The sequence below is a fragment of the Hyla sarda genome, chromosome 5 (genome assembly GCF_029499605.1).
Source record: "Hyla sarda isolate aHylSar1 chromosome 5, aHylSar1.hap1, whole genome shotgun sequence".
Classification (NCBI taxonomy): domain Eukaryota; kingdom Metazoa; phylum Chordata; class Amphibia; order Anura; family Hylidae; genus Hyla; species Hyla sarda.
The window spans coordinates 23,895,198-23,921,863 of record NC_079193.1 but is presented as its reverse complement, the minus strand read 5'-3'; the positions used below and the strand labels follow the sequence as shown (position 1 = coordinate 23,921,863).

The 26,666-nt window shown below is 43.2% G+C and overlaps 1 protein-coding gene across 2 annotated transcripts in view; it reads right to left on the bottom strand.

The window, feature by feature from the left end:
* CALCR (calcitonin receptor) overlaps positions 1-26,666 on the bottom strand; it is a 302,356-nt gene that overhangs the window by 58,368 nt on the left and 217,322 nt on the right. For both annotated transcript variants that reach the window (XM_056519007.1, XM_056519008.1), the window contains exons 4-5: positions 12,562-12,672; positions 108-220 (exon numbers count right to left, since the gene is read on the bottom strand). In XM_056519007.1, coding sequence (XP_056374982.1) covers positions 108-220; positions 12,562-12,672 — 224 coding nt within the window. The remainder of the gene's footprint in view (positions 1-107; positions 221-12,561; positions 12,673-26,666) is intronic.

Genomic DNA, 26,666 nt, shown 5'->3' with positions numbered 1-26,666 from the left:
ATCCCCAATAACAGTGACAGCCACATAACAATGCTATCCTGTTGCTTGCTCTGGGCACAAACAATATAAGGGCACTTAGCTTCTCCTTCAAACAATATAAGGCCTACCTTTAGTTTCTCCTTCGTGAAGCTGATGCACATGGTGTAGTTGGACCACGTCCTGTTGCTTTCGGGATGTTGGAACCAGTTTCCCTTCTCGTCACAATATTTGGAAGCTTTTTCTGTAAAATAAGGGAATCATGGGAGTTAGAGGTGGAAGAGTAACCAGTGCAAACTCTGAGCGCACCAACTATACTGTATAACCATGGTCTTGTGAGGCAAGGAGACCTTTTTGTGTCTCCTCGAGCACCAGGTCCCTTGTATGACTGCGCCCTTTATAGTTACATCTGTGTGTGCGCAAGAAAATTCCATTTCTTGAGGAGAATAAGACACATTCAAGTTATAAAGAAAAGTCATGGCTGTATTGGGCTTTTAACCCTTAATTCATACATACATACATCTCATTAGTTAATTAACTCCTCTAGTGCCAAGATGTTAAGATTTAAAAAAGATATGTAAATTAGGCTTCAGAGTCCATTGGCGTACGCCTTGGTCTCTAGATAACAGCGGAGTGGCTGGGATTATGGTACGTAAGATGTCTGATCGCAGGGGTCCCGCCGCTGATATCGGCTGCGGCACCCCAGACATTTGGTGCACGGAGCAAACTTTGCTCCGTGCCACATGACTGGCAATGTGGGGTGGAGGCTTGTGACATCACTGTCACGCCCCGCTCGTGACATCACAGCCATGCCCCCTCAGTGCAAGTCTATGGGAGGGGGTGTCACGCCCCCTCCGATAGACTTGCATTGAGGGTACATCGCCGTGACGTCACAAGACTTATAGACTTGCATTGAGGGGGTGGGGCTGGCACTTCAGGAGCGGGGCACAGCGGCAGCACCCCAGATATTTGGTGTGCAGAGCAAACTTTGCTCCGTGCCAGAAGACTGGCGATGTGGGGTGGAGGCTCGTGACATCACTGTCACGCCCCGCTCGTGACGTCACAGCCATGCCCCCTCAGTGCAAGTCTATGGGAGGGGGTGTCACGCCCCCTCCGATAGACTTGCATTGAGAGTACATAGCCGTGACGTCACGAGACTTATAGACTTGCATTGAGGGGGCGTGGCTGTGACATCAGGAGCGGGGCACAGCTGCAGCACCCCCAAACACTTGGTGTACAGAGCAAACTTTGCTCCGTGCCAGAAGACTGGCGATGTGGGGTGGAGGCTCGTGACGTCACTGTCACGCCCCGCTCGTGACGTCACTGCCATGCCCCCTCAATGCAAGTCTATGGGAGGGGGCGTCACGCCCCCTCCCATAGACTTGCATTGAGGGTGCATGGCTGTGACATCACGAGCGGGGCACGGCCGTTACGTCACGAGCCTCCGGCACTGATCCCGATGCTCTAAATGAATGCAGGGTGCAGCACGGAGATTGTGGGGGTCCCCAGCGGCGGGGACCCCCGTGATCAGACATCTTATCCCCTATGCTTTGGATAGGGGATAAGATGTCTAGGGGCAGAGTACACCTTTAATTTGTACCCTAAACACCTGCTGACAGGTCCGCTTTCACGGGTTGTAGAGTATTAGAAAAATGGCTGTTTCCTTCCAAAAACAGTGCCCCGCCTGTTTGAATGTTATGGGGGGTGTTGCTGCTCAACTCCACTCACTTCAGTGGAGCTGCGCTGCAATACCAGCTGCACCCTAAGCACAGGAAAGGCGATATTTCTGGAAAATTCTGAGCAATCCATCTTCTAAGAGAAGATCCGCTAATAAGGTAGGTGCCGTACAACCCTCACATTATTAGTAAAGGGTAATAAATCATTGCGTACTTTCAATAGTCATAAAAATCCTATTTTCAACAAATGTGGTTTTAATAGCCTGGGATCTTTTCATTCCTTGACTAATTACATTATAAATGAACGTTATTACCGCAAAGGAAAGAAGGTTGTCACATTGTTATATCATGCGTATCATACTGATATATAGTGGCCTGGGGAACAGCCGTACAGGCATTTTTCACGTTGCTTTTAGACATGGCGTTAGCTCCTTCATTATTAGTGTGAGCTCATTGTTAAAGGACCTACACAATTCATTAAAACGAGGTGAATGTGCAAAAAGTCTTCAATAAAAAAAATGTCTTACTATTGTTGTCTACATCTCCTATGCAGACCTGTGTGTCTTCGTGGCAACAGACTGCAAACCAAACCTGTGTAGTATTATCCTGCGGTCATACAGTGGTCCCTCAACATACGATGGTAATCCGTTCCAAATGAACCATCATTTGTTGAAACCATCGTATGTTGACGGATCTGTGCAATGTAAAGTATAGAACAGTGGTCTACAACCTGCGGACAGCCCGGACAGCCCGGACAGCCAATGGCAGGTTGAAGACCACTGATATTGGAGGTTATACTAACGTGTCCCTGCCGCTCCGGACCGTCACTTCTGCCCTGGATGTCGCCCTCCATCGCTGTCGCCGCGTCCCTGGGGTGTCCCCGACGCTTCGGGAAGGTCTCTGTTGCCTGGGAACGTCGCTCTCCATCGCCGCCATCACGTAGCTACGCATGCCGCTCCTATTGGATGACGGGACGGCATGCGCGGCGACGTGATGACGACGAAGGAGAGCGCCGGCGATGCAGGGGATCTTGAGGAGTACTCTACGGAGCCCCGATGACAGGTAAGTGATCGTCAGCGGACCACATGGGGCACCGTAAACGGCTATCCGGTGGCAGCTGAAGCAGTCTGCGCTGCCGGATAGCCGTTTATGCGATGGCCCCGACATAAAAAAGCATTGTATGTTGATGCTGCCTCTGAGAGGCCATCGTATGTTGAAATGATCGTATGTCGGGCCATCTTGGTCGGGGGGGGGGGGTCACTGCATTTAATTCTGTCACCACCTTTTTCTAATTTACATTTGAAAGTTTAACAAGAAGTAGGGAGCATATAAATGGGAGTGTAGGATCAGACTACACAGGGTTTGTTTGTAGTCTGTTACCATGACAATGCAGAAACCGGCATTGGCAGCTGTAGACACCTAACACAAGGAAAGGTTTAAAAAAGACTAAGTGCAAAATTACTTCATTGACATCAGGGCAAATGCTCTATTTTGGTGCAGCTATGGGTGCTCCCTTTACCCTCTTGCTTTGGTGATTGTGTTTTAAAGGGGTATTCCAGGATTTTTTCTATTTGACTATACTACAGGGGCTGTAAATTAAGTGTAGTTCATAATATAGTGTCTGTACCTGTGTGTGACGGTTTTCTCACAATTCTTCTGTGATTTTCACTGCACCCCAATATTTATTTTTATCAGCATACAAAATGACTGTTGTCTCAGATTTTTCCCAGGTTGCAATGCGGCCGAGACTTGACATCACTAGTCAGCTGATGACAGGGAGCCTGTCTGCTTCAATGGGTGGAGCGATCGCTTGGTGGGAGAGAGATCAATCTGCAACCAATGCAACAGCTGTAGGCACCCTGATTGAAAATCACAGGTCTTTTGAATGGATGCAGCTCATTTATGTTTCAGTGGGTGGGGTGGCTGATGTGTGGGAGAGAGGGAAATGGAATTATGGGATTTGTAGTAAAAAAAAAAAAAATGAAACAGGAAATACCAGTTCACAAAAAGCTAGCCACAGTATTATGGTAATCTCATGACATAGCCATTTAGCCCCAAGACAAGCGCAGATCCTTCCTAAGCATGTCCATTACTGTCTGCCAGGTACGTACTAAAATCACCTTATGGTGGAGAACCTCTTTAATGCTTGCCATGTTTTCTTTATCTCTCTCTCTCTCTCTTTATCAAATACATCTAAAATGTACTTATATTATAGTTGTAAAGGAGTTTTACCACAATTGCAAGTTATCCCCTATCCTCGGATAACTATTTGATTGCGGGGGTTCCCCTGCTGGGACCTCCCCTGCAATCTCCAGATTGAGAACAGAGCCTCCCCCGAGAACGGACTGGTGGTCGCACATGTACACCACTGCTCCATTCATTTTACAAATTGCATTCTATACAAATTGCAGAAGATTGCTGAGTACAGCATTTACAATCTCTGTTGGCTCCCATAAAGAACAAACACATACACATGTGACTGCCGCTTCATTCTCAGGGGAGAATGGTCCCAGTTTTCAGGAGAGACTGTAGAACTCTTCTAGAGATCACAGGAAAATTAAAGGGGTATTCCGGGCAAAAACATTTTATCCCCTATCAAAGGGTTGGGGATAAGATGTCTGATCGCAGGGGGCCCGCTGCTGAGACCCCCGCGATCTACCTGCAGCACCTGCATTCTATGCGGGTGCTGAAACCTCCGGGTTTCTGGGACTGGGGATGTGACGTCACGCCACGCCCCCTCCATTCATGTCTATGGGAGGGGGCGTGACGGCCGTCACGCCCCCTTCCATAGACATGAATGGAGGGGGCATGGCGTGACGTCACGTCCCCGAAACCCGGAGGTTTCCAAAACTGGAGATTCAGCACCCACATAGAATGCGGGTGCTGCAGGGAGATCGCGGGGGTCTCAGCCAGCAGTGGGCCCCCTGCGATCAGACATCCCGGAATACCCCTTTAATGCTATTAATTCTTATCCAGATGTGGACAAAATTGTGGGTACCTTCTGGTAAAAACAGAAAAACCCACAATGCTCCTGAAATAACCCACAATGCCCCTTTCACACTACAGGTATCATCCTGTAAAAAACATCCGTTATTACTCCCAGCTAAAAGTCCTGAAAATGTCCGTCAAAAAATCCCATTCATGTCAATGGGATTTTTTTAACATCCTTTTGCATCTTCGTTTTTACCAATGTCCGTTATTTTTTCCGGCACAAAAGACGGTGCATGCACTAATTTTTGCTCCAACAAAAAAATAATGGTGAAAAACCTGACGTTAAAATTTAACATTGAAGTCTATGGGAACCGGATGTTCAAAAACAAACAAACATCTGTTATCATCAGTTATTGTCAGGCTTTTTAACATCCATTTTTTGTACTGAGCATGCTCAGTACAGCTTTACAAAAAAAAAAGGGTTAAAAAACGGATGTAACTGGTAAAAACGGATGAACAACATCAGGTTTTTTAAGAAAAAAACATAAAAAATAACGGATGATGGTCATCAGTTATCATCCGTTTTTTTACATCCGTTATTGTAAAATGACGGTAGTAAAAAAATTTATCTGATGAAAATCAGACATCGCTTCTGAATTGTGGTTCAACAGAATCATTTAAAAAAACGAAATAACGAAACTGTCCTGGACAAAAATGATGCCCCCCTAGAAAGGATAGGAAATCATGTGACAATAAGGACGTGTCACACTAAGATGTTTCCTGTCTCCAAACTTGTCATCAGTCGCCTGTTTAGAGGGTGATAGTCACTAAGCTGTTTGGGATCATGGTGTGAAGATGGACCACAGGAAGCCAAGGAGACAGTTGTCTGAGGAGATTAGAAAGAAAATGATAGACAAGCATGGACAGTGGGGAAAACGTATTTAGTCAGCCACCAATTGTGCAAGTTCTTCCACTTAAAAAGATGAGAGAGGCCTGTAATGTTCATCATAGGTATACCTCAACCTCATAAAAGACACCTGTCCACAACCTCAAACAGTAACACTCCAAACTCCACTATGGCCAAGACCAAAGAGCTGTTGAAGGACACCAGAAACAAAATTGTAGACCTGCACAAGGCTGGGAAGACTGAATATGCAATAGGCAAGCAGTTTGGTGTGAAGAAATCAACTGTGGGAGCAATTATTAGAAAATGGAAGACATACAAGACCACTGATAATCTCCCTCGATCTGGGGCTCCACACAAGATCTCCCCCTGTGGTGTCAGAATGATCACATGAACGGTGAGCAAAAATCCCAGAACCACACAGTGAAGCATGGGGGTGTAAACATTATGCTTTGGGGCTGTTTTTCAGCAAAGGAACCAGGACAACTGATCTATCTAAAGGAAAGAATGAATGGGGCCATGTATCAGGAGATTTTGAGTGAAAACCTCCTTCCATCAGCAAGGGCATTGAAGATGAAATGTGGCTGTGTCTTTCAGCATGACAATTATCCCAAACACACTGCCCAGGCAACAAAGGAGTGGCTTCGTGAGAAGTATTTCAAGGTCCTGGAGTAGCCTATCCAGTTTCCAGATCTGGCTATCATCTTCCTATATACTTTCTGCCTTTCCCATCTTTCTCTCTTACCTTGTAGAGGAGGCGAGGTCAGCACGCAAAAATGGTGAGGGAGGCTCCAGACTCCTCTCCACCTCGGAATGGACCAACTGGGGCAGGGACGTCCGTAATGTCAGGGACATCTCTGAGCATGGACGTCCACTGCTCTTATAGCGGTAGCGCCACTGCCCCAACCCACTGCACTTACGGCTGGGGGACCGGTCACCGTTCTGGAGCGAGGCCCCTTCTGGGGGGGGGGGGGGGGGGGGGTGAGTGGGTGGGGGGGATAGGTGTTAGTGAGCGGCCAGAGCAGCATTTTCTTTTTCAAATAAATAAATTATGAAGTCTGGTGTTTCCTTCACTACACCTGCCATTACTTTCAAAGCGGCGGCTGAGGGCATCAGGGCAGGGAGATAGCCCGGCCCACGGACAAATGACCAGTGTGGCCGATGGCCAGTCCAGCCCTGACTGTAGCCAACCTCCATGGATGTGGCAGCAAGAGAAAAATTGATGAGAAATTGAAGAGACAAATAATATGAATGGTAACCAAAGAGCCCAGAAGAACTTCCAATGATATTTGAAGAGAACTCAAAGGACAAGGAACATCAGTGTCAGATCACACCGGTGGACTTAATGGAAGATGACCGAGGAGGACACCACTGCTGAAAGCAAATCATAAAAAAGCAAGACTATAATTTGCCAGAATGCATACTGAGAAGCCACAAAGCTTCTGGGAGGATGTCCTTTGAACGGATGAGACACAACAGGAACTTTTTGGCAAGTCACATCAGCTCTATTTCTGCAGAAACAAAAATGAAGTCTACAATGCCTCTTCTGCTGCAGAATGGAGCTCTACTCTGCATCATGATGTCTGTGGCTGCAGCTATTGCAAATGCGGAGGAGAGGGGTCTAGATGGAGTATGGATCTACATTCTGCAGCGGAGGAGGCTCAGCACAGGGGAGCAGGCGTAACTATGAAGATGTGAGTCGGACGTCACAATGCACCCGGGGCTTGGGAATGCTATGCATGGACCAAGCAGGATCATTAGCATATTCTGCATTACAGGCATGGAGCAAATCTGATGACAGATTCCCTTTAAAATGCACAACATGTTTCGCTCCAAAGAGCGTCCTCAGTGGTCAAGGGCTAATGGCCATTACAATGGTCCACCCCTCTGCTCAGGTTTACTGGGAGCAGACTCCAGTTCTGCCAGTCTAGGATACATATCAAGAAAATATTGGGACCATAGAAAACAAATTGCATTATTTGCAAACATCTAATGGGCTTCCACAAGTGACTGTTCGTGTCTATTATTAGACATATGAGGTTTCATCAAAGTACTGAACAGTTTAGAAGTTTATGGCAGGGAAAGTCTCTTTTTGTATCAGAGAAGGTTTTATTCTTGGCCTCATTTTTCAGAGAGATAATCCTCACAAACGTCTCCCTTCACCCCCGGCCATAATTAAAATGTTGATAGGTTCTGCAGCTTCCCGGTAAACAGCCTTGCTGGTCGGCTCTGTGCGGCTAATGCATTAGAACAGTACTGTGTATAGGGAGCTTCAATCACGCAGAGTTTATACATTCAGTTGGTTTCTTCTCCGAATCGTAGAGAAGATCAAATTAGTGGGAAAGTCTTAGACGGGTTGAGCAATCGGTTACGGTGTCAGTAATTGAGCTGAACATTAATACTCCTGGAGATGCTTCCTTGGATTGCAGGAAAACAAGATACGAGCTGCGAGGGACGAGCGAATTCAGCCACTTAACGGGAAATCAAAAGCCTAAAGTTATCGTCTAAGTGTCGACTTCTATTGAAGTACAATGTGCCAAACTGTTAACTGGCTTATTTATAACTTCCTAAGATATGTAGATGGGTAGGAAAATAGGGATTTTAAAGGGGTACTCCGTCTCTAGACATCTTCTCCTCTATCCAATGCATAAGATGCTCTAAACAAATGTCGGGTGCAGTAGGAAGCTCGCGTGGCGGGACCCCCACGAGCTTCCTGCTGCACCCGACGTTTGTTTAGAGCATCGGGTTCAGTGCCGGAGGCTCGTGATGTCACGGCCACGCCCCCTCAATGCAAGTCTATGGGAGGGGGCACGACTGATGTCTGGAGTGCCGCAGCCAAGATCACAGGGGTCCCCAGCGCGCCCCCCCCCCCCATGCTGGAGACTCGTGACGTCACGGCTATGCCCGCTCGTGTTGTCACCGCCATTCCCCCTCAATGCAAGTCTATAGGAGGGGGCATGACAGACGTCACGCCCCCTCCCATAGACTTGCATTGAGGGGGCGTGGCAGTGACATCACGAGCGGGGCGTGACCGTGACGTCACGAGCCTCCGTCCCGCATGGCCAGTCATCCGTCACGGAGCGAAGTGCGCTCCATGCATCGGATGTCTGGGGTGCCGCAGCCTATCCTTTGGATAGGGGATAAGATGTCTAGGGGTGGGGTACCCCTTTAATACAAACAGTGGTCTGTCCTTGGAGAATGTGTATGGCAGCCTGGAGGTAAGCTATCGTACTCATTGTCTCAGCTGGGAGCAGAGTGCCTAAGGAATGCACAGTAGTGAATGGTGATGCATACAGCATTGCTGCTCACCTCCACGCTGATATATACTTATTTGCTGGCCTTGAGTGCAAAGTGTTGCCATGTAGTGACTACATCTGTAATAAACAAGAGGCTTTTATCCAGCGTGGCCTGTATTTGTTACACTGATGAATTCCCTATGTTACCTGATCCTTTCTGGTACTTAGAGTGTTGGGTCTTTATTAGTGTGGAACGTAGTTTCAGACTTCCATGATTCCTCTCTATTTACTATTTGGACACAAAGGTCGGAAAGTCCGGACTATTATATTCTTGGTGGGAACTTCCAGCCATATATCTAAAGGGGTACTCCGCCACTAGACATCTTATCCCCTATCCAAAGGATAGGGGATAAGATGTCAGATCACCGGGCTCCCGCTGCTGGGGACCCCGGAGATCGCTGCTGCAGCACCCCGCTATCATTACTGCGCAGAGTGAGATCGCTCTGCACGTAATGACGGGCAATACAGGGGCCGGAGCATCGTTACGTCACGGCTCCGCTCCTCGTGACGTCACGGCCCGCCCCCGTCAATACAAGTCTGTGGGAGGGGGCGTGGCGGTCGTCACGCCCCCTGCCATAGACTTGCATCAAGGGGACGGGCCGTGATGTCATGAGGGGCGGAGCCATGACGTCACGCTGCTCCGGCCTCTGTATCGCCCGTCATTACGCACAGGGCGAACTCGCTCTGTGCAGTAATGATGGCGAGGTGCCGCAGCGGCGATCCCCGGGGTCCCCAGCAGCGGGACAGCGGCGATCTAACATCTTATCCCCTATCCTTTAGGTAGGGGATAAGATGCCAGGGGCGGAGTACCCCTTTAAAGGATTTTGTGAGAATGAAATCATAAATAGGTCGGGTTGTGAGAACTGGGATTTTCCAATATTGTGTTTAAAATGACACTATTTACTGTGAATTGCATAATTGCAGTAAACTAGCACAATCATTAACTGTGCTTTTGAGAAAATCATTGGGAAAAAACGCAGCAAGAAACGCAATGCGGGAACACAGGGCAGGTGTGTAACTACTACAACAGCTGTAGGCACCCTGGTTGGGAAACAATGGTTTATGTAGAGGACAGGAGCTTCTTCAGGGTCCTATACAGTACACACAGTGTCCCAAATGGAGCCACCCTTACCTGGTGTCCAAAGGAGCAGCTAACCCTTGCACAGGTAAGGAGTAGTACAGAACTTGTAGTTTCTCCCTGTACTGTAGGGGGCGCTATCAGACACCAGTCAGTGCATGCACTTCAGTAATACAGGTGATTTACCAGTAAAATGCCCATTCTGATTGGTCGGTTCCTCCAGTTGTGACAGGTATCACAGATCTGGACTGTCCGTACATTGTACGTTGAGTCTGGTTCCAAGTTACAATGATCCAGAAAAAATCATTGTATGTTGAGGCCATTGTAAGTTGAGGGATCACTGTATATATATATATATATATATATATATATATATATATATATATACAGGTGAGGGAAGCTACAGACATGTCAGGTTTTGGCATCATACCAGCACCTTGTATTTTGCGCATTTCCTGCATTACAGGGCGATCAATATGCAGACATATACAGATTGAACAGGTGGAGACTGAAGACTCATCCTTGTTTTACACCAAGATGTCTTTTTTCTTTTTTTTAGAATACTGAGAGCTTTACACTTTATAGGGTTACTCCGCAGCTAGACATCTTATCCCCTATCCAAAGGACAGTGGATAAGATGTCTGATCACGAGGGTCCCACTGTTGGGGACCCCCGTGATCCCCCGCAGCACCCGGCATTCTAAATCAACGCTGGGTCCCTGCAGCAATGGCTGTGATGTCATGGCCACGCCCCCCTAGTGATGTCCCACCACGCCCCCTGCATTCATGTCTTTGGGTGGGGATGGGTCAGCCGCCATGCCCCCTCCCATAGACATGAATGGAGGGGGCGTGGCATCATGTAATGAGGGGGTGTGGCCATGATGTCACGATCACGGCCTCCGGCTCCGGCTCTGGGCATTCTGAGCAAAATGTTCACAACGATGAAGCAGTAGAGTACCCCTTTAAGGGCTTATGAACGCCCTGCGCCCGCTTCTGGTCTATGAACCGCGATCAGTTCTCACTCATGACATCCCTGATCAGGTTCATGTCTGGCATTAACTCTTTAGGTGCCGCAATAAAAAATTAGGCGGAAATTGTTTTGCCAGTGAAACCATTTCCAAAACACGCCTACTCGCACACTTGGCGCAGAAAGTCATCTGCACTAGTGAAGTTCGCTTTTTACATTGGGTACACACTCCAAACCAAAGAAGTGCACGGGGCTTGATAATACATGACCCCTATAGTCTTTAATTTCCAGGGAGAATAACAGAGGAACGGCACAATGCAGAATAGAAATGCAGGAGAAAAGATGCTCCAGAATTTAATGAGGAGTGAGAGTATTCACTAAACTTGACACATATGGAGGGATCACGTATCATCTTTATTACTATTACTCCCCTCCTAGACATCTTATCTCCAATCCCAGACATAGGCAGGTGTTTTGGACTACATCTCCCATGATGCTCTTACAGTCAAATGCTGCAAAAGCATGATGGGAGATGTAGTCCAAAACATCTGCAGTGCCGAAGGTTGCCCATGCTTGCTCTATCCAAAGGATAGGGGATAAGATGTGTAATTGTGGGGGTTCCACCGCTGGGACCCCCGTGATCTCTGAGCAGCACCTGGCATTCATTTAGAATGCTTGAAGCAGGCGGCGGAGGTTGTGATGTCACACCACGCCCCGTGTGACGTCGGGAGGGGTGTAGCCGTAATGTCACAACCTCCGCCGCCTGCTCCAAGCGTTCAGAACAAAATGTTCCAAATGGAGGAATGCCCCTTTAAAGAGGTTTTATAAAGATGACAGCCTGTGTCCATACAGACATGTCCACTCTCTTACGCTTCTGCAAACTTTCATGAAACAAATTAATCACATGCGGCAAAACCCTCTACAAATCCCAACATTGCCTGGTCATATATGAGACGTACAGTATAAACAACTCCAGACAGAGTGTCACAAAATCATTCTTCTTTTCAAAGCTGATCATTTCGCACCACACACCCTGAGATATTTCAAGCCAAGAGGAATAGTAAGGAAAGACCCATCTGTACCTACTGGCACATGACCCTCTCAGGACCCTCCACTTTTTGCCAGAATGGAGAGCAGCTCATTAATAGTGGCATTTGCTCTGGCAGACCACACGTGACCATGCATTGCCTGGATGGCCATCCATTTGAACAGGAGAGTGCACCTTTGGCACTCCACCTCCATGCAAAGCCATACCCCCTTAAACCCCCCTTATGCTCCACAGGAAATGAACTTCCTGTGGAGCATACAGCTGTGATAAGTACTGGAAGGGTTAAGATTTTTAAATAGAATTTACAAATTTGTTTAACTTTCTGGTACCAGTTCACAGCCATCACACCCCCTCCAATAGACTTGAATTGAGGGGGTGGGGCGTGACACCATGAGGGGGCGGGGCTATGATATCATGAGCTCCCGGAGCCGGCTTCAGCTTTCGGAACAGTTTGTTCCAAACGCTGAGCAGCGGAGTACCCCTTTAAGGTTATAATGGGCTTGGCCCTTAAGGGGTTAAACAGGGTGTCCTCTCCATATGTCTTATGAGGACCACTAGATTTGGAAGGCTACACTGGGGGTGCAGTAGGATAGATCTTTACCAAACTAACCAAATCTAATCCCTAACTCGGCCCATAGGATTCAGTGATCTCTAACATGGGGTGAAAAGAAAAATATATACTTTACCAGTGGTGTCAAAATCTGCAAAATAATCAGGACAGTTCTGTGTAACGTTGTGTCCTACGGGGGTGTCATCCCAGCATAGCCATCCATCCCAGGTCCGGTTACAGTACAGACCTATTAAATTAAACATAAATACAGATCAATATACAGTGCATGCACATATACAAGAACAATGTGCGCTCCCTTTTAGAGCACTAAAAGCATATTCATTAAAGGCAGGGGCAGCAGTCTGGGCAGATATGACCCCACCCCAATCTGCATATAGAGAGCAGCCCAATTGGAAAATTAAAAAATGTTGTAATGTTACATTATGTTAATTTTTCTAAGGTTACATTTTTCAATAGTGATGGAAAAAGGAGTTGTTAAAGGGGTATTCCGGCCATAGACATCTTATTCCCTATTCAAAGGATAGGGGATAAGATGTCTCATTGCGGGGGGCCCGCCACTAAGAACCCCCGATATCTCCATGCAGGACCCGGCATTCTCTGCTGGGTTGCTGCTCCAGTCTCGGAAACCTCTGTGTTTCCGGGACTGGAGACATGCTGTCACGCCACATCCCCTCATGATGTCACACCATGCCCTCTCCATTCATGTCTAAGGGAGGGGGCGTGACGGCACAAAGGGGATAAGATGTCTATGGCTGAAATACCCCTTTAAGCTAAAATCTTCTCTTGTTCTCTGCACTTGCCAGTTTAGCAAAATTATGAGAAAATTGGACATGGATTACTGGGAGTAGACAAGGTCAGTCACTATAATACTGATTTATTAACAGGAATCTGTCAGCTCCATGTCGTGCTCAGAGCTGCAGATATGAACACGCAGGGATAAAAAAAAAAAGATTCATGTCTCATAGCTGACTGAAAAAGTATAAAATCCTGTTTTTCTGCCAAGTCATGGAGGTCGTGCTGAGCTGCAGCATGCCTGCCTTCTCACTCCCCAGCACTGTATTCCTCCCTGTACATCAATCATATAGAGCAGGGAGGGGTGGAAGAGGGAAGAGGCATGCATGCATGCTGCAGCTCAGCACCACCTCGACGACTTGGAAGGAAAACATGATTTTATAATTTTGCAAACAGCATTAAGCGAAGAGACAGGGATTATTTGTTTTTTCCCCCTTATCAGCTATCTGCCTATGTCTGCAGCTAGAGCATGATATAAAGGTGACAGATTCCCTCTCTGCTCATACACATTTTTCATGGCTGTTTTTTGTTGAAATTAAAAGTCTGGTACAAATTCAAATTGGTTAAATAGTCATCCAATGTTTTGACTTTTTGGGTGAAAATTATCTATCGATCTCCTACCTATCTCCTATCTATCTATCTCATATCTATGTATCTATCTCATATCTATCTATCTATCTATGTCATACCTATCTATCTCATATCTATCTATCTATCTCATATATATCTATCTATCTATCTCATATCTATCTATGTATCTAGCAACAGGAGAATACAGCAGCACACTGCTAGCACAAAGATATAGATAAAACATGAGTATATAGATACAACATGAGAAGCTATTCAGCTATGGTGCAGTAATGAAATAGTGAGATACTTAGCTTGCAATTTGGCGGCCAAATAACTTGAACCGTCCCACCACGGTAAGGTGATCTCATTGGAACGTACCCTACACTATGAATATGCCTCTGTGTGAACAGATCAGCAGGCATTGCAAGATCTGGAACATCCAAATCACCTTATATACACCTGATAGAGGTGGGTGGGGTGCAAGAATGAGATCACCTTACCGTGGTGGGACGGTTCAAGTTATTTGGCCGCCAAATTGCAAGCTAAGTATCTCACTATTTCATTACTGCACCACAGGTGAATAGCTTTTCATGTTGTATCTATATACTCATGTTTTATCTATATCTTTGTGCTAGCAGTGTGCTGCTGTATTCTCCTCTTGCTGTATATTTAGCCCAGCAGCCTGCACCTGTAAGCCAGGTCCGTATAATAGCTTGGAATCAATAGTGCTGGCAACTTATTCTTTGTTTATATATCTATCTATCTCATATCTATCTATCTCATCTATCTATCTGATATCTATCTATCTATCTCATATCTATATATCTATCTCATATCTATCTATCTCATATCTATCTATCTCATATCTATCTATCTCATATCTATCTATCTATCTATCTATCTATCTCCTATCTGTCTATCTATCTATCTATACACTTATTCATGTATTCCTGTTAATATTCAACAATAAAAGATGCTGGTGCATTTGTTGTCATTTTACTATGTGACAACATGGAAAGAACTGAATTATTCATTTTACAGAATGTACAGATATCTGAATAGCGACATGTAGATAATATGTTAATATCTGTCATCTCAGCGCTTTATGTGTCAATGTTGTGAGAAAAGAACAGAAGCACAAATGACTTGCTGGGAGAACAATTTATTATAGTGACATGGCGGGTGACGGCTGACTATAGACGGGATTCTATGTATCTGTTATGTACTTGTGTGTTTACAGGGAGGTGTTCGTATCAGTGTATCCCAGCGGGTGACAAACACGTCCATTATACAGAGTGTGATAATATATCAGTCACCGGGTCAACTTGTCTACATTCTGCTGTGTGTTGTGTAAAGCCGCAATCAATGGTAACAATACGTGACTGTCATGTATTGTGAGGATATCACTGTAACCTATGTAGACAAAGCAAACGTCTTTACATTTTATATAAAAGAAATGATGAGGAAGCCTGTAAGAAGATAAAGCTTTAACAGATCTATAGGAGAGGAGAGCACTATGAAGGCTCATGCTGTGATGTGCACAGGAGACAGTATTATAGTGGTTATATTCTTGTATATAGGAGCAGTATTATAGTAGTTATATCCTTGTATATAGGAGCAGTATTGTAGTAGTTATATTCTTGTATATAGGAGCAGTATTATAGTAGTTATATTCTTGTATATAGGAGGCAGTATTATAGTAGTTATATTCTTGTATATAGGAGCAGTATTATAGTAGTTATATACTTGTATATAGGAGCAGTATTATCGTAATTATATTCTTGTATATAGGAGCAGTATTATAGTAGTTATATTCTTGTATATAGGAGCAGTATTATAGTAGTTATATTCTTGTACATAGGAGCAGTATTATAGTAGTTATATTCTTGTATATAGGAGCAGTATTATAGTAGTTATATTCTTGTATATAGGAGCAGTATTATAGTAGTTATATTCTTGTATATAGGAGCAGTATTATAGTAGTTATATACTTGTATATAGGAGCAGTATTATAGTAGTTATATTCTTGTATATAGGAGGCAGTATTATAGTAGTTATATTCTTGTATATAGGAGCAGTATTATAGTAGTTATATTCTTGTATATAGGGGCAGTATTATAGTAGTTATATTCTTGTATATAGGAGGCAGTATTATAGTAGTTATATACTTGTATATAGGAGCAGTATTATAGTAGTTATATTCTTGTACATAGGAGCAGTATTATAGTAGTTATATTCTTGTATATAGGAGCAGTATTATAGTAGTTATAGTCTTGTATATAGGAGCAGTATTATAGTAGTTATATTCTTGTATATAGGAGCAGTATTATAGTAGTTATATTCTTGTACATAGGAGCAGTATTATAGTGGTTATATTCTTGTATATAGGAGCAGTATTATAGTAGTTATATTCTTGTACATAGGAGCAGTGTTATAGTAGTTATATTCTTGTATATAGGAGCAGTATTATAGTAGTTATATTCTTGTATATAGGAGCAGTATTATAGTAGTTATAGTCTTGTATATAGGAGCAGTATTATAGTAGTTATATTCTTGTATATAGGAGCAGTATTATAGTAGTTATATACTTGTATATAGGAGCAGTATTATAGTAGTTATAGTCTTGTATATAGGAGCAGTATTATAGTAGTTATATTCTTGTATATAGGAGCAGTATAATAGTAGTTATATTCTTGTATATAGGAGCAGTATTATAGTAGTTATATTCTTGTATATAGGAGCAGTATTATAGTAGTTATATTCTTGTATATAGGAGCAGTATAATAGTAGTTATATTCTTGTATATAGGAGCAGTATTATAGTAGTTATATTCTTGTATATAGGAGCAGTATTATAGTAGTTATATAAATATGACAAAGAAAAAGAAAAGTAGAGATACAGCACTCACCCACTTTATAAACTTGAAGATGTAGATTTATTCAGATCATCGGAGATAGATCCATGAGGTGGAGGACATGGCGTTCATTCCCCTCCATGTCCTCCACCTCATGGATCTATCTCCGATGATATTAATAAATCTACATCTTCAAGTTTATACAGTGGGTGAGTGCGGTATCTCTACTTTTCTTTTTCTTCGTCATATTTATGCACTACTGAATTTACACCTGAACCCCCAGGTATTACTTATACCTCAAGCTCCAGGATAATACCTCCACGAACTGTTCCTATATGGTTGTTACTTAGGGAGACCAGTCACTGGTGCCACTCATTTCTCTTTACTTGGATTTTTATAGTAGTTATATTCTTGTATATAGGAGCAGTGTTATAGTAGTTATATTCTTGTATATAGGAGCAGTATTATAGTAGTTATATTCTTGTATATAGGAGGCAGTATTATAGTAGTTATATTCTTGTATATAGGAGGCAGTATTATAGTAGTTATATTCTTGTATATAGGGGCGGTATTATAGTAGATCTATTCTTGTATATAGGAGCAGTATTATAGTAGTTATATTCTTGTATATAGGAGGCAGTATTATAGTAGTTATATTCTTGTATATAGGAGCAGTATTATAGTAGTTATATTCTTGCATATAGGAGCAGTATTATAGTAGTTATATTCTTGTATATAGGAGGCAGTATTATAGTAGTTCTATTCTTGTACATAGGGGCAGTATTATAGTAGTTATATTCTTGTATATAGGGGGACAGTATTATAGTAGTTATATTCTTGTATATAGGAGCAGTATTATAGTAGTTATATTCTTGTATATAGGGGCAGTATTATAGTAGTTATATTCTTGTATATAGGAGCAGTATTATAGTAGTTATATTCTTGTATATAGGAGCAGTATTATAGTAGTTATATTCTTGTATATAGAAGCAGTATTATAGTAGTTATATTCTTGTATATAGGGGACAGTATTATAGTAGTTATATTCTTGTTGTCATGATTCGGCAGGCTGGATGTGGATCCTCTGTGTCAGCGAGGGATTGGCGTGGACCGTGCCGGTGGACCGGTTCTAAGTTGCTACTGGTATTCACCAGAGCCCGCCGCAAAGCGGGATGGTCTTGCGGTAGCAACCAGGTCGTATCCACCGGCAACGGCTCAACCTCTCTGACTGCTGAGATAGGCGCGGTACAAGGGATTAGGCAAGAGCAAGGTCGGACGTAGCAGAAGGTCAGGGCAGGCAGCAAGGATCGTAGTCAGGGGCAACGGCAAGAGGTCTGGAACACTGGCTTGGGATACACAGTAATAGCTTTCTCAAGGCACAATGGCAACAAGATCCGGCCAGGAAGTGAAGGGGAAGTGAGGTTATATAGACAGGTGCACAGGTGGAAGCTAATCAGACTGATTGGGCCAGGCACCAATCATTGGTGCACTGGCCCTTTAAATCTTAAAGAGCCGGCGCGCGTGTGCCCTAGGGAGCGGGGCCGCGCGCGCCGGGACAGCACAGACGGGGAACGAGTCTGGTAAGCGAGCCGGGATGCGAATCGCGAGCGGGCGCGTCCCGCATCACGGATCACATCACGGCTAGGGACATTATCGCAGCGCTCCCGGTCAGCGGGTCTGACCGGGCGCTGCAAACAGGAGAACGGTGTGAGCGCTCCGGGGAGGAGCGGGAACCCGGAGCGCTCGGCGTAACACTTGTATATTGGGGACAGTATTATAGTAGTTAATATTCTTATACATTGGTGGCAGTACTATAGTAGTTATATTCTACACAGCCCTGTTCATTTGATAGCATCTCTGTATTTATTACTTTAGCTATTTGGTAGTTTTCTTCCATTAAGTTGAATAGGAATGGGCTTCGATACTAATATACATTGCGGTGAATAATAAAGAGGATTGTGGGGTTTCCAGAAATCAGACCCCCCCCCCATCATCTGATACTGATGGTATACCCTACCAGGCTCAGCGCCTATCAAAGTCCCAGAAACCCATTTTAATGATAACATCATGGTGACCTTTATATCCTCTGAGATGTGGCTGGACACAAGGTTTAAGGCAATTTTAAACTCAGACGTGAGACCACCTTTACACGTCGCCCCCTCTGTGCGCTGTAGGGATTTTCTTCTCTGACTAATTAATAGTTACATTTTATTTTGCGCCTCAGAAATAGCTATTGAATTCCTTTCACAGAGATGAAAATGTTCCACGTAACAAGCCGCAGCCTTTCCTTCCATCTGAAAATGTCTCTTCTCCATTGAAATACCTAAGGTTGTTTTGAGGACATCTGGTTTGCAAATGTCAAAATCCACCTGTGTTCTCTTGTATCTAGAGAAATGTATGAAATGAATGCAACTTAATGGATGCCATCTGACCGTCAAGACTGTTTACAGCTTCCCATACGGTACATTTTACGGTCTATATGGAGAAGGCAGGTGGGTAGAAACAAATGGAGACTGTAGGAAAGGAAGCTGGAAATTATAGGTATATGAGCCTGTGCGTGGGCGGTCATGTGGGAGATTGATCAAAACCTGTCCAGTTGCCCATAGCAACCAATCAGATTGATTATTTCATTTTTTTTTTATATATAACTGTTTATTTATATATATTGAAAATAATTTTACAATATGACATTCAGAAAAAAGAAGAAACATATTCCGAAGACATATACAAGAAAAAAGAAAACATATCATTATTCTCTTAATCTGGTTCAGTAACTCGTTTGTCCTCTAATAATATAAGTCACCTAAGCATTTCTTGTATTCATGAATTTCCATTTCACATAAGTATATATCCAATTACAATAGTAAATAAAACTGGCCATATCCCAATGAGAAATGGCGAGGTTCATCTGTGACAATGCATAACAAAATTATTGACGGTACTCCTGTCATTTAACCAGTAATTCCTATATCGTTAATGAAGGGCATTATGTATATGCATATAGGAATGTACCGTATTTTTCGCCCTATAGGACGCACCGGCGTATAAGACACACCCCATTTTTAGGTGCAAAATCTAAAAAATTTTAGATTTTGAACCCAATAGTGGTCTTCAACCTGCGGACCTCCAGATGTTGCAAAACTACAACTCCCAGCATGCCCGGACAGCCAACGGCTGTCCGGGCATGCTGGGAGTTGTAGTTTTGCAACATCTGGAGGTCTGCAGATTGAAGACCACTGCATAGGAGGTAATACTCACGTGTCCCCGCCGCTCCGGACCCGTCACCGCTGCCCTGGATGTCGCTCCATCGCTGTCGCCGTGTCCCCGTCGCTCCGGAACGTCTCTGCTGCCGGCCGGGTATCCTCGCTCTCTGTCGCCGTCATCGCGTCGTTACGCACGCCGACGCACGTACGCGACGACGTGATGACGAGGAAGGAGAGCGCCGGCCATACATGGGAATCCCTGAACGGAGAAGACACTGAGGAGGCAGGTAAGGTCCCCCCCGGTGTCCTGTAAGCACTAACCTGGCTATTCAGTCGGGCTGTTCGGGACCGCCGCGGTGAAATCGCGGCGGTCCCGAACAGCCCGACTGAACAGCCGGGTTAGTGTCACTTTCCCTTCAGACGTGGCGGTCAGCTTTGATCGCCGCGTCTGAAGGGTTAATACAGGGCATCACCGCGATCGGTGATGTCCTGTATTAGCCGCGGGTCCCGGCCGTTGATGGCCGCAGGGACCGCCGCGATAGGGGTGTATTCGCCGTATAAGACGCACCGACTTTTTCCCCCCAGTTTTGGGGAAGAAAAAGTGCGTCTTATACGGCGAAAAATACGGTATTTCTCTGTATCAACTATAACAATACTTACAGTGGACTGCGAGTAAAAGTATTATAATTTGGCATGTTTTAACTAAAGATGTGGGGAAAAGAGAGAAAAGGGGATAAAAGAAGAGAAGAAGAGAAAAAAAGAATAGAAAGAAAAAAAAAAGAAGAATGATTACAAAAACAGAGAATCTCTAAATACAAGTATAAAGAGTATAAGCAAGCTCATGCAGTTATGTCCGGACCTCCTCTGTATCATCGGTGGGTGATATTTTCCATATAATCATCCCAATCCTTCCATGTATTGTTCAAGTGGGAAAGTCTATTTTCAGAGAGCGCTGATAAATATTCCATCCGTCTGACCTCCAGGATTCTATCAGTAAGTGATTGTACTGATGGGAATTTCAGGTTTTTTCCATTTTTGGGCCAATAAGCATTTTGCAGCAGTAAGTATGTAATGGAAAAGCCTAAGTTTACTTTTTCTAATACCTGGAGGTGGGACGTTTAATATATAGGTGAGAGGACATAAGGGAATAAACATCCCTACAGTTTTCTCTACCAGAGATAGGACTTCCAGCCAATAATGGCGAAGGGATTGACAATTCCAAAATATATATGGTAAAGTCCCTGAGTCTAAGCCGCACCGCCAACATCTAGATGATGTCTGTGGATAAAAGCGGTTCAGCACATCGGGTGTGTGATACCAATGAAAGAGAATCTTGTATTGATTCTCTTTGTGCGTTATGTGAGAGGAGGATTTCGCAGCCTGAACCCAAATACTCCGCCAAGTAGACAGGGGAATTGGGGTCCCTAGGTAGTCTTCCCATTTCTTCATATAATTATGTTTTGGATTGTCTTGATAAGTGAGGGAGTTTAGTATGTTATAAATTGTTGAGATTAGTCCCTTTGTACAAACATCTCCCCTACATTGTGTCTCAAAAAGAGTTGGTTTAAAAACTGGGACATCCCTAGCCGGCAGACCTGAGTGAAGCAAAACGTCTTGATAAAATCTGCTAGCAGAACTAGGAAGGTGGTGTTTTTCTCTTAGGGTATGAAAGGGAAGAAACGTCCTCCTAATAGGGTCTATTAAATCTGCTAGGTGAAACAGTTTAGCATTCACCCAAGGGGATATCTCATCTACATTGTTACTATTAGGGAAGGAAGGATTGAATATGAAAGGAGTCAATAGTGAGATAGCCGATTTTAGGGGATATCTCATCTATATTGTTACTATTAGGGAAGGAAGGATTGAATATGAAAGGAGTCAATAGTGAGATAGCCGATTTTAGGGGATATTTGTTTATGGCCAATTCCCATACCTTCACAGTTGCTCTCATAGGACCAAGTAGGTTTCTTGGAAGCATAGAAGGGTCAGGGCTCCAAATTAGGGCACATAAATGAATGGGGGCCGACCACATCTTCTTCACATCTGTCCATTTATTATATGCTAAAAAGCGTGACCATGAGGGAATCGCTCTGAGATGTGTTGAGTAATAATATTGGTAAACATCCGGCAAAGCCAGACCACCAAAATGTATTTTCGCTGTTAAAACAGATACGGCCAACCTATGTCGACCATCCTTCCAAATGAATTTAAAGGGGTACTCCGGTGAAAACCTTTTTCTTTTAAATCAACTGGTGGCAGAAAGTTAAGCAGATTTGTAAATTACTTCTATTAAAAAATCTTAATCCTTCCTGTACTTATTAGCTGCTGAAAACTACAGAGGAAATTCTTTTCTTTTTGGAATGCTCTCTGATGACATCACGAGCACAGTTGTCTCTGCGGACATAATAATAATAACACTCTATTTATTGTTGTCCTTAGTGGGATTTGAACCCAAGTCCCCAGCACTGCAAGGCAGTAGTGCTAATCACTGAGCTACCATGCTGCCCTTAGCATACATCTGCTATGCACGGTTGCTAAAATGGACAGAGATGTCAGCAGAGAGCACTGTGCTCGTGATGTCATCAGTGTTCCAAAAAGAAAGGAATTTCCTCTGTAGCATTCAGCAGCTAATAAGTACTGGAAGGATTAAGATTTTTTAATAGAAGTAATTTACAAATATGTTTAACTTTCTGCCACCAGTTGATTTAAAAGAAAAAAAGGCTTTCACCGGAGTACCCCTTTAAGTATGGAAGATTGAAATTTTTTCAGAGCCCTATCAGGGATCAATACTGGTAGAGTTTCTAATAAATACAAAAATTTGGGCAGGACTGACATCTTAACCAATGAGATCCTCCGAATAAGTGACAGAGGGAGTGTAAACCACTTTGTTAATTGAGTTTCAATCTCCCTGAAAAACTGTGGAAAGTTGAGTTTATATAAAGCGGAGTATTTGGAGGTAAGACGTATACCTAAATAAGTAAGTGAAGAGACCTGCCATTTATATGAATAGTCTGATTGAAGTAGGGAAAGTTGTCTATCAGGAATGTTAATGGGAAGTGCCTGTTTTAGTGTTATTGATCTTATATCCTGACATTCGACCATATGTGTTTATTATAGCATGAAGGGAGGGTAGTGAAGTTAGAGGATTAGTAACGGTCAATAGTACGTCATCCGCAAATAGTGATATTTTATATTCTTTATATTTGACCTTAACTCCTGTTATATCTGGGTTTTTACGTATAAGGGCTGCTAGAGGTTCGATGCATAAAACGAAAAGCAAGGGGGACAAAGGGCACCCCTGTCTTGTCCCATTTCGAATCAGAATTTTTTGAGAGGTGGCATGTGGGAATCTGTTCTTTGCAGAAGGGGTGGAATATAAGTGTGAGATCGCCTTCATAAATGGACCAGAGACCCCATAGGCCCGCAGGGTGTTCATCATAAAAGGCCAGCTGAGGCGATCAAATGCCTTTTCGGCATCTAGGCTTAGTAGAAGTCCAGAAGATTTGGACTTATGTATTAGATCAATAAGGTCAACCGCACGCCTTGTGTTTTCTCCAGCTTGCCTATGAAGGAGAAATCCCACCTGATCTTTGTCAATTAAATTTGGAAGAATCACACTAAGTCTATTGGCCAGTAGTTTCGTAAATAATTTCAAATCTGTATTAAGTAACGAAATCGGCCTATAGCTTCCACATTCCGATGGGTCCTTCCCTGATTTAGGTATTACAGTTATATATGACTCTAGCATGGTGGTGGGTATAGGGATTTCTCCAAGAAAGGAATTAAAAAGGGGAATGATATGAGGAATTAATATCTCAGAAAAAGTTTTGTAATAGGAATATGGAAGGCCATCTGGGCCGGGGGGATTTGCCATTGGGTAATTCGTTTATAGTATCCAATACTTCTTCTTGAGAAAAATTTCGGTTTAATGAGGACAATTCTAAATTTGTAAGTTTAGGGAGGCCAGAGGAATCAAGGTAATCTTTTAGCAAAGAATCTCTGACAGATTGGTCAGAAGGCAATTGGGAGGGTAAATTATACAATTTTAAATAATAGTCCTAAAAAGTATTAGCTATTTGCGTTGGGTCATAAGTTAATTGGCCTTGGAGATTCTTAATAGCAAATGGCGTCGTTTGAAGTCTTTGCGAATTTAGCTGGGAGGCTAGCAAAGTGAGAGGTTTGTTTGCCTTGCTATAATAAGTATGTCTCGTATAGGTCAACAACCTTTCTACATGATTAATTTCTATATCTTTTAACTTATTCCGAATTAGTACAATTTGTTTTAAAATTCTCAAAGATGTTTGGGTTACCATCCTTTCCTCTAGTCTCTTTAACTTCCTGTTAAGGTCATTAGAGATAGAAGAGGTATTCTTTTTTATCTGGGAAGATAATGATATGCAGTGTCCCCGGAGAACCGCTTTATGTGCCTCCCAGAGGATAGAATCAGAAGACACACTACCCTCATTTCACTCAAAAAAGTCTTTAAGACATGATTTTATGGAATCTCTGTATTCATCTTTTTTTAATAATAGCTCATTTAGTCTCCAATGGCATTTTTTTCTTGGTGTGGTAGCAGATTTCAAATCTGGTACCACAGGGGCATGGTCAGACCATGTATTAGGAAAATTTTTAGCACTACTAGCATGTCGAAGTCCTAGTAAGTTCCCCATAAATGTGTCAATCCTAGAGTGAGTGGAATGAGGGTGTGAAAAGAAGGTGAACTCTTTATTAGTGGGATTACATACTCTCCACAAGTCAAAAAGATGATGTTTCCTCACCAATTTACGGACAGCGGTGGAAAGGCGTGTTGCTGTTGAAGAGGGGATAGTATGAATCACTGAGTGCCTATCCACCATACTTGAAAAAGGTATATTAAAGTCCCCCCCTATGATCAATGTTGTGGGAAGCATTGCATGGAGTTTAGCTAAAACACATTCTAAGAAAGTTATTTGGGCAGTATTAGGGGCGTAAAGGTTACAGATGGTCATAGGGACGCCTGACAGTTTCCCTGACACTATGAGCCATCTCCTTTTAGGATCCGAAAATGTGTTAGACACTTGGAAAGGACAATTACGGGATATAAGAACTGCCACGCCTCCTCTCTTTCTATCCTGAGTGGCTGTGTATACTGTAGGGCAATGTTTTGCGGCGAACTTGAAGGTACCAGACTCGTCATGGTGGGTCTCCTGAATAAGAGCGATGTCTATCTTTTTGGACTTTAAAGGGTACCTCTCATCAAATAAACTTTTGATATATTTTAGATTAATGAATGTTGAATAACTTTCGAATAGCATGTTAATGAAAAATATGCTTCTTTCTATTGTATTTTTCCTGATCAGTCCTGTCAGCAAGCATTTCTGACTCATGCTGGAGTCCTAAACACTCAGAGCTGCCAGCCTGCTTTGTTCACAGCCAAACAGACTGTGAACAAAGCAGGCTGGCAGCTCTGAGTGTTCTCCTTTGTGAACAAAGCAGACTGGCAGCTCGTAGTGTTTAGGACTCCAGCATGAGTCTGAAATGCTTGCTGCCAGGACTGGTAGGGAGACCCCTAGTGGTCATTTCTTCAAAGTGGAAAATTAAATAGAAAGAAGCATATTTTTTAATAACATGCAAATGTAAAGTTATTCTGCATACATTAATCTATAATATATCAAAAGTTTTTTTGATGAGAGGTACCCTTTAAGTCTTTTAAAAGAAGACATCACTTAACATGCTGCGGATTGGTCATAAGTGTATGATTGCTGGGTTTCCGACCACCAGGACCTTCACCTATCAAGAAGTTTGGTCCACAAGTTCCCCATGTGAATGAAGAGCTAATGGGCCCAACCATTGCTCCATTCACTGCCATAAGACATCAGTAGTACCATAGACAGTGAACAGAGCAGTGGTCAGACAGGTGCACTATCATTCCATTCACAAGGGTCACCAGAAGACCACCATTCTTGAGATTACTGTGGGTCCTGGTGGTAAACACTTACAGTGGGATGAACTTTTGGCTCAATATTACTATTATTCTTTACGACCATAATGTAATTATAGGCAGAAAAAATGATGAAAAAAAATGGACATAAACATGTTACTTATTTTTCCAATAATATAATGGCCCTAAATTTGTGGAGTGGAGTGGAGGTTTCTTTGTGGGTTTTAATTCCCTACAGTTTCTTCCCACTGTATTTACTATGGTTTCCCTACATTTTGCACTTTTCCCTATATTTTGCTTTTTTTTTTACACATGCGCCGATCTGTAGGGTTTTTCTACATTTCCCATTACATTTTCTTTGGAAACCTTAGTAAATATAATTTTTTTTGTGAAAATGTCGGGGACACGCCCCTTTTCCAGACGGCCATGCCGCTTTTTCGGGTTTTCTCAGTAAAATGGAGAGTTAGTCGGGTTTTTTTTTTTTATTCTGGTGCAAATTCTGGCGCAAACAGAACTTCTGGCGCAATAAGCCAGAATCTGGTGCACAGCCCGACAAAACATGTCAGGGTTTACAATAGTAAATCAGGGCAAATGTTTCTAAAAAAATAATTATCACAATTTTTTTTTATGAACTTATTATTTTAATTGTATAATTTTAACATCACAAAACAGCAAATAACATAGACAATTTTAATATCCTCATAACAAAAACAATCTATGTTCAACACAGTTATAACGATAGTTATGGAAAGTAGTATATTGCCTAAAAGAATGGCGGTATGGTTTTTTTTCTTTTACATTTCTCTCCTAATAAAAGTTAATAGAAATGGAACGCTTACTTATGAGCCTCATAAAATAGCATCTAAAAAAAGCGTAGCTCA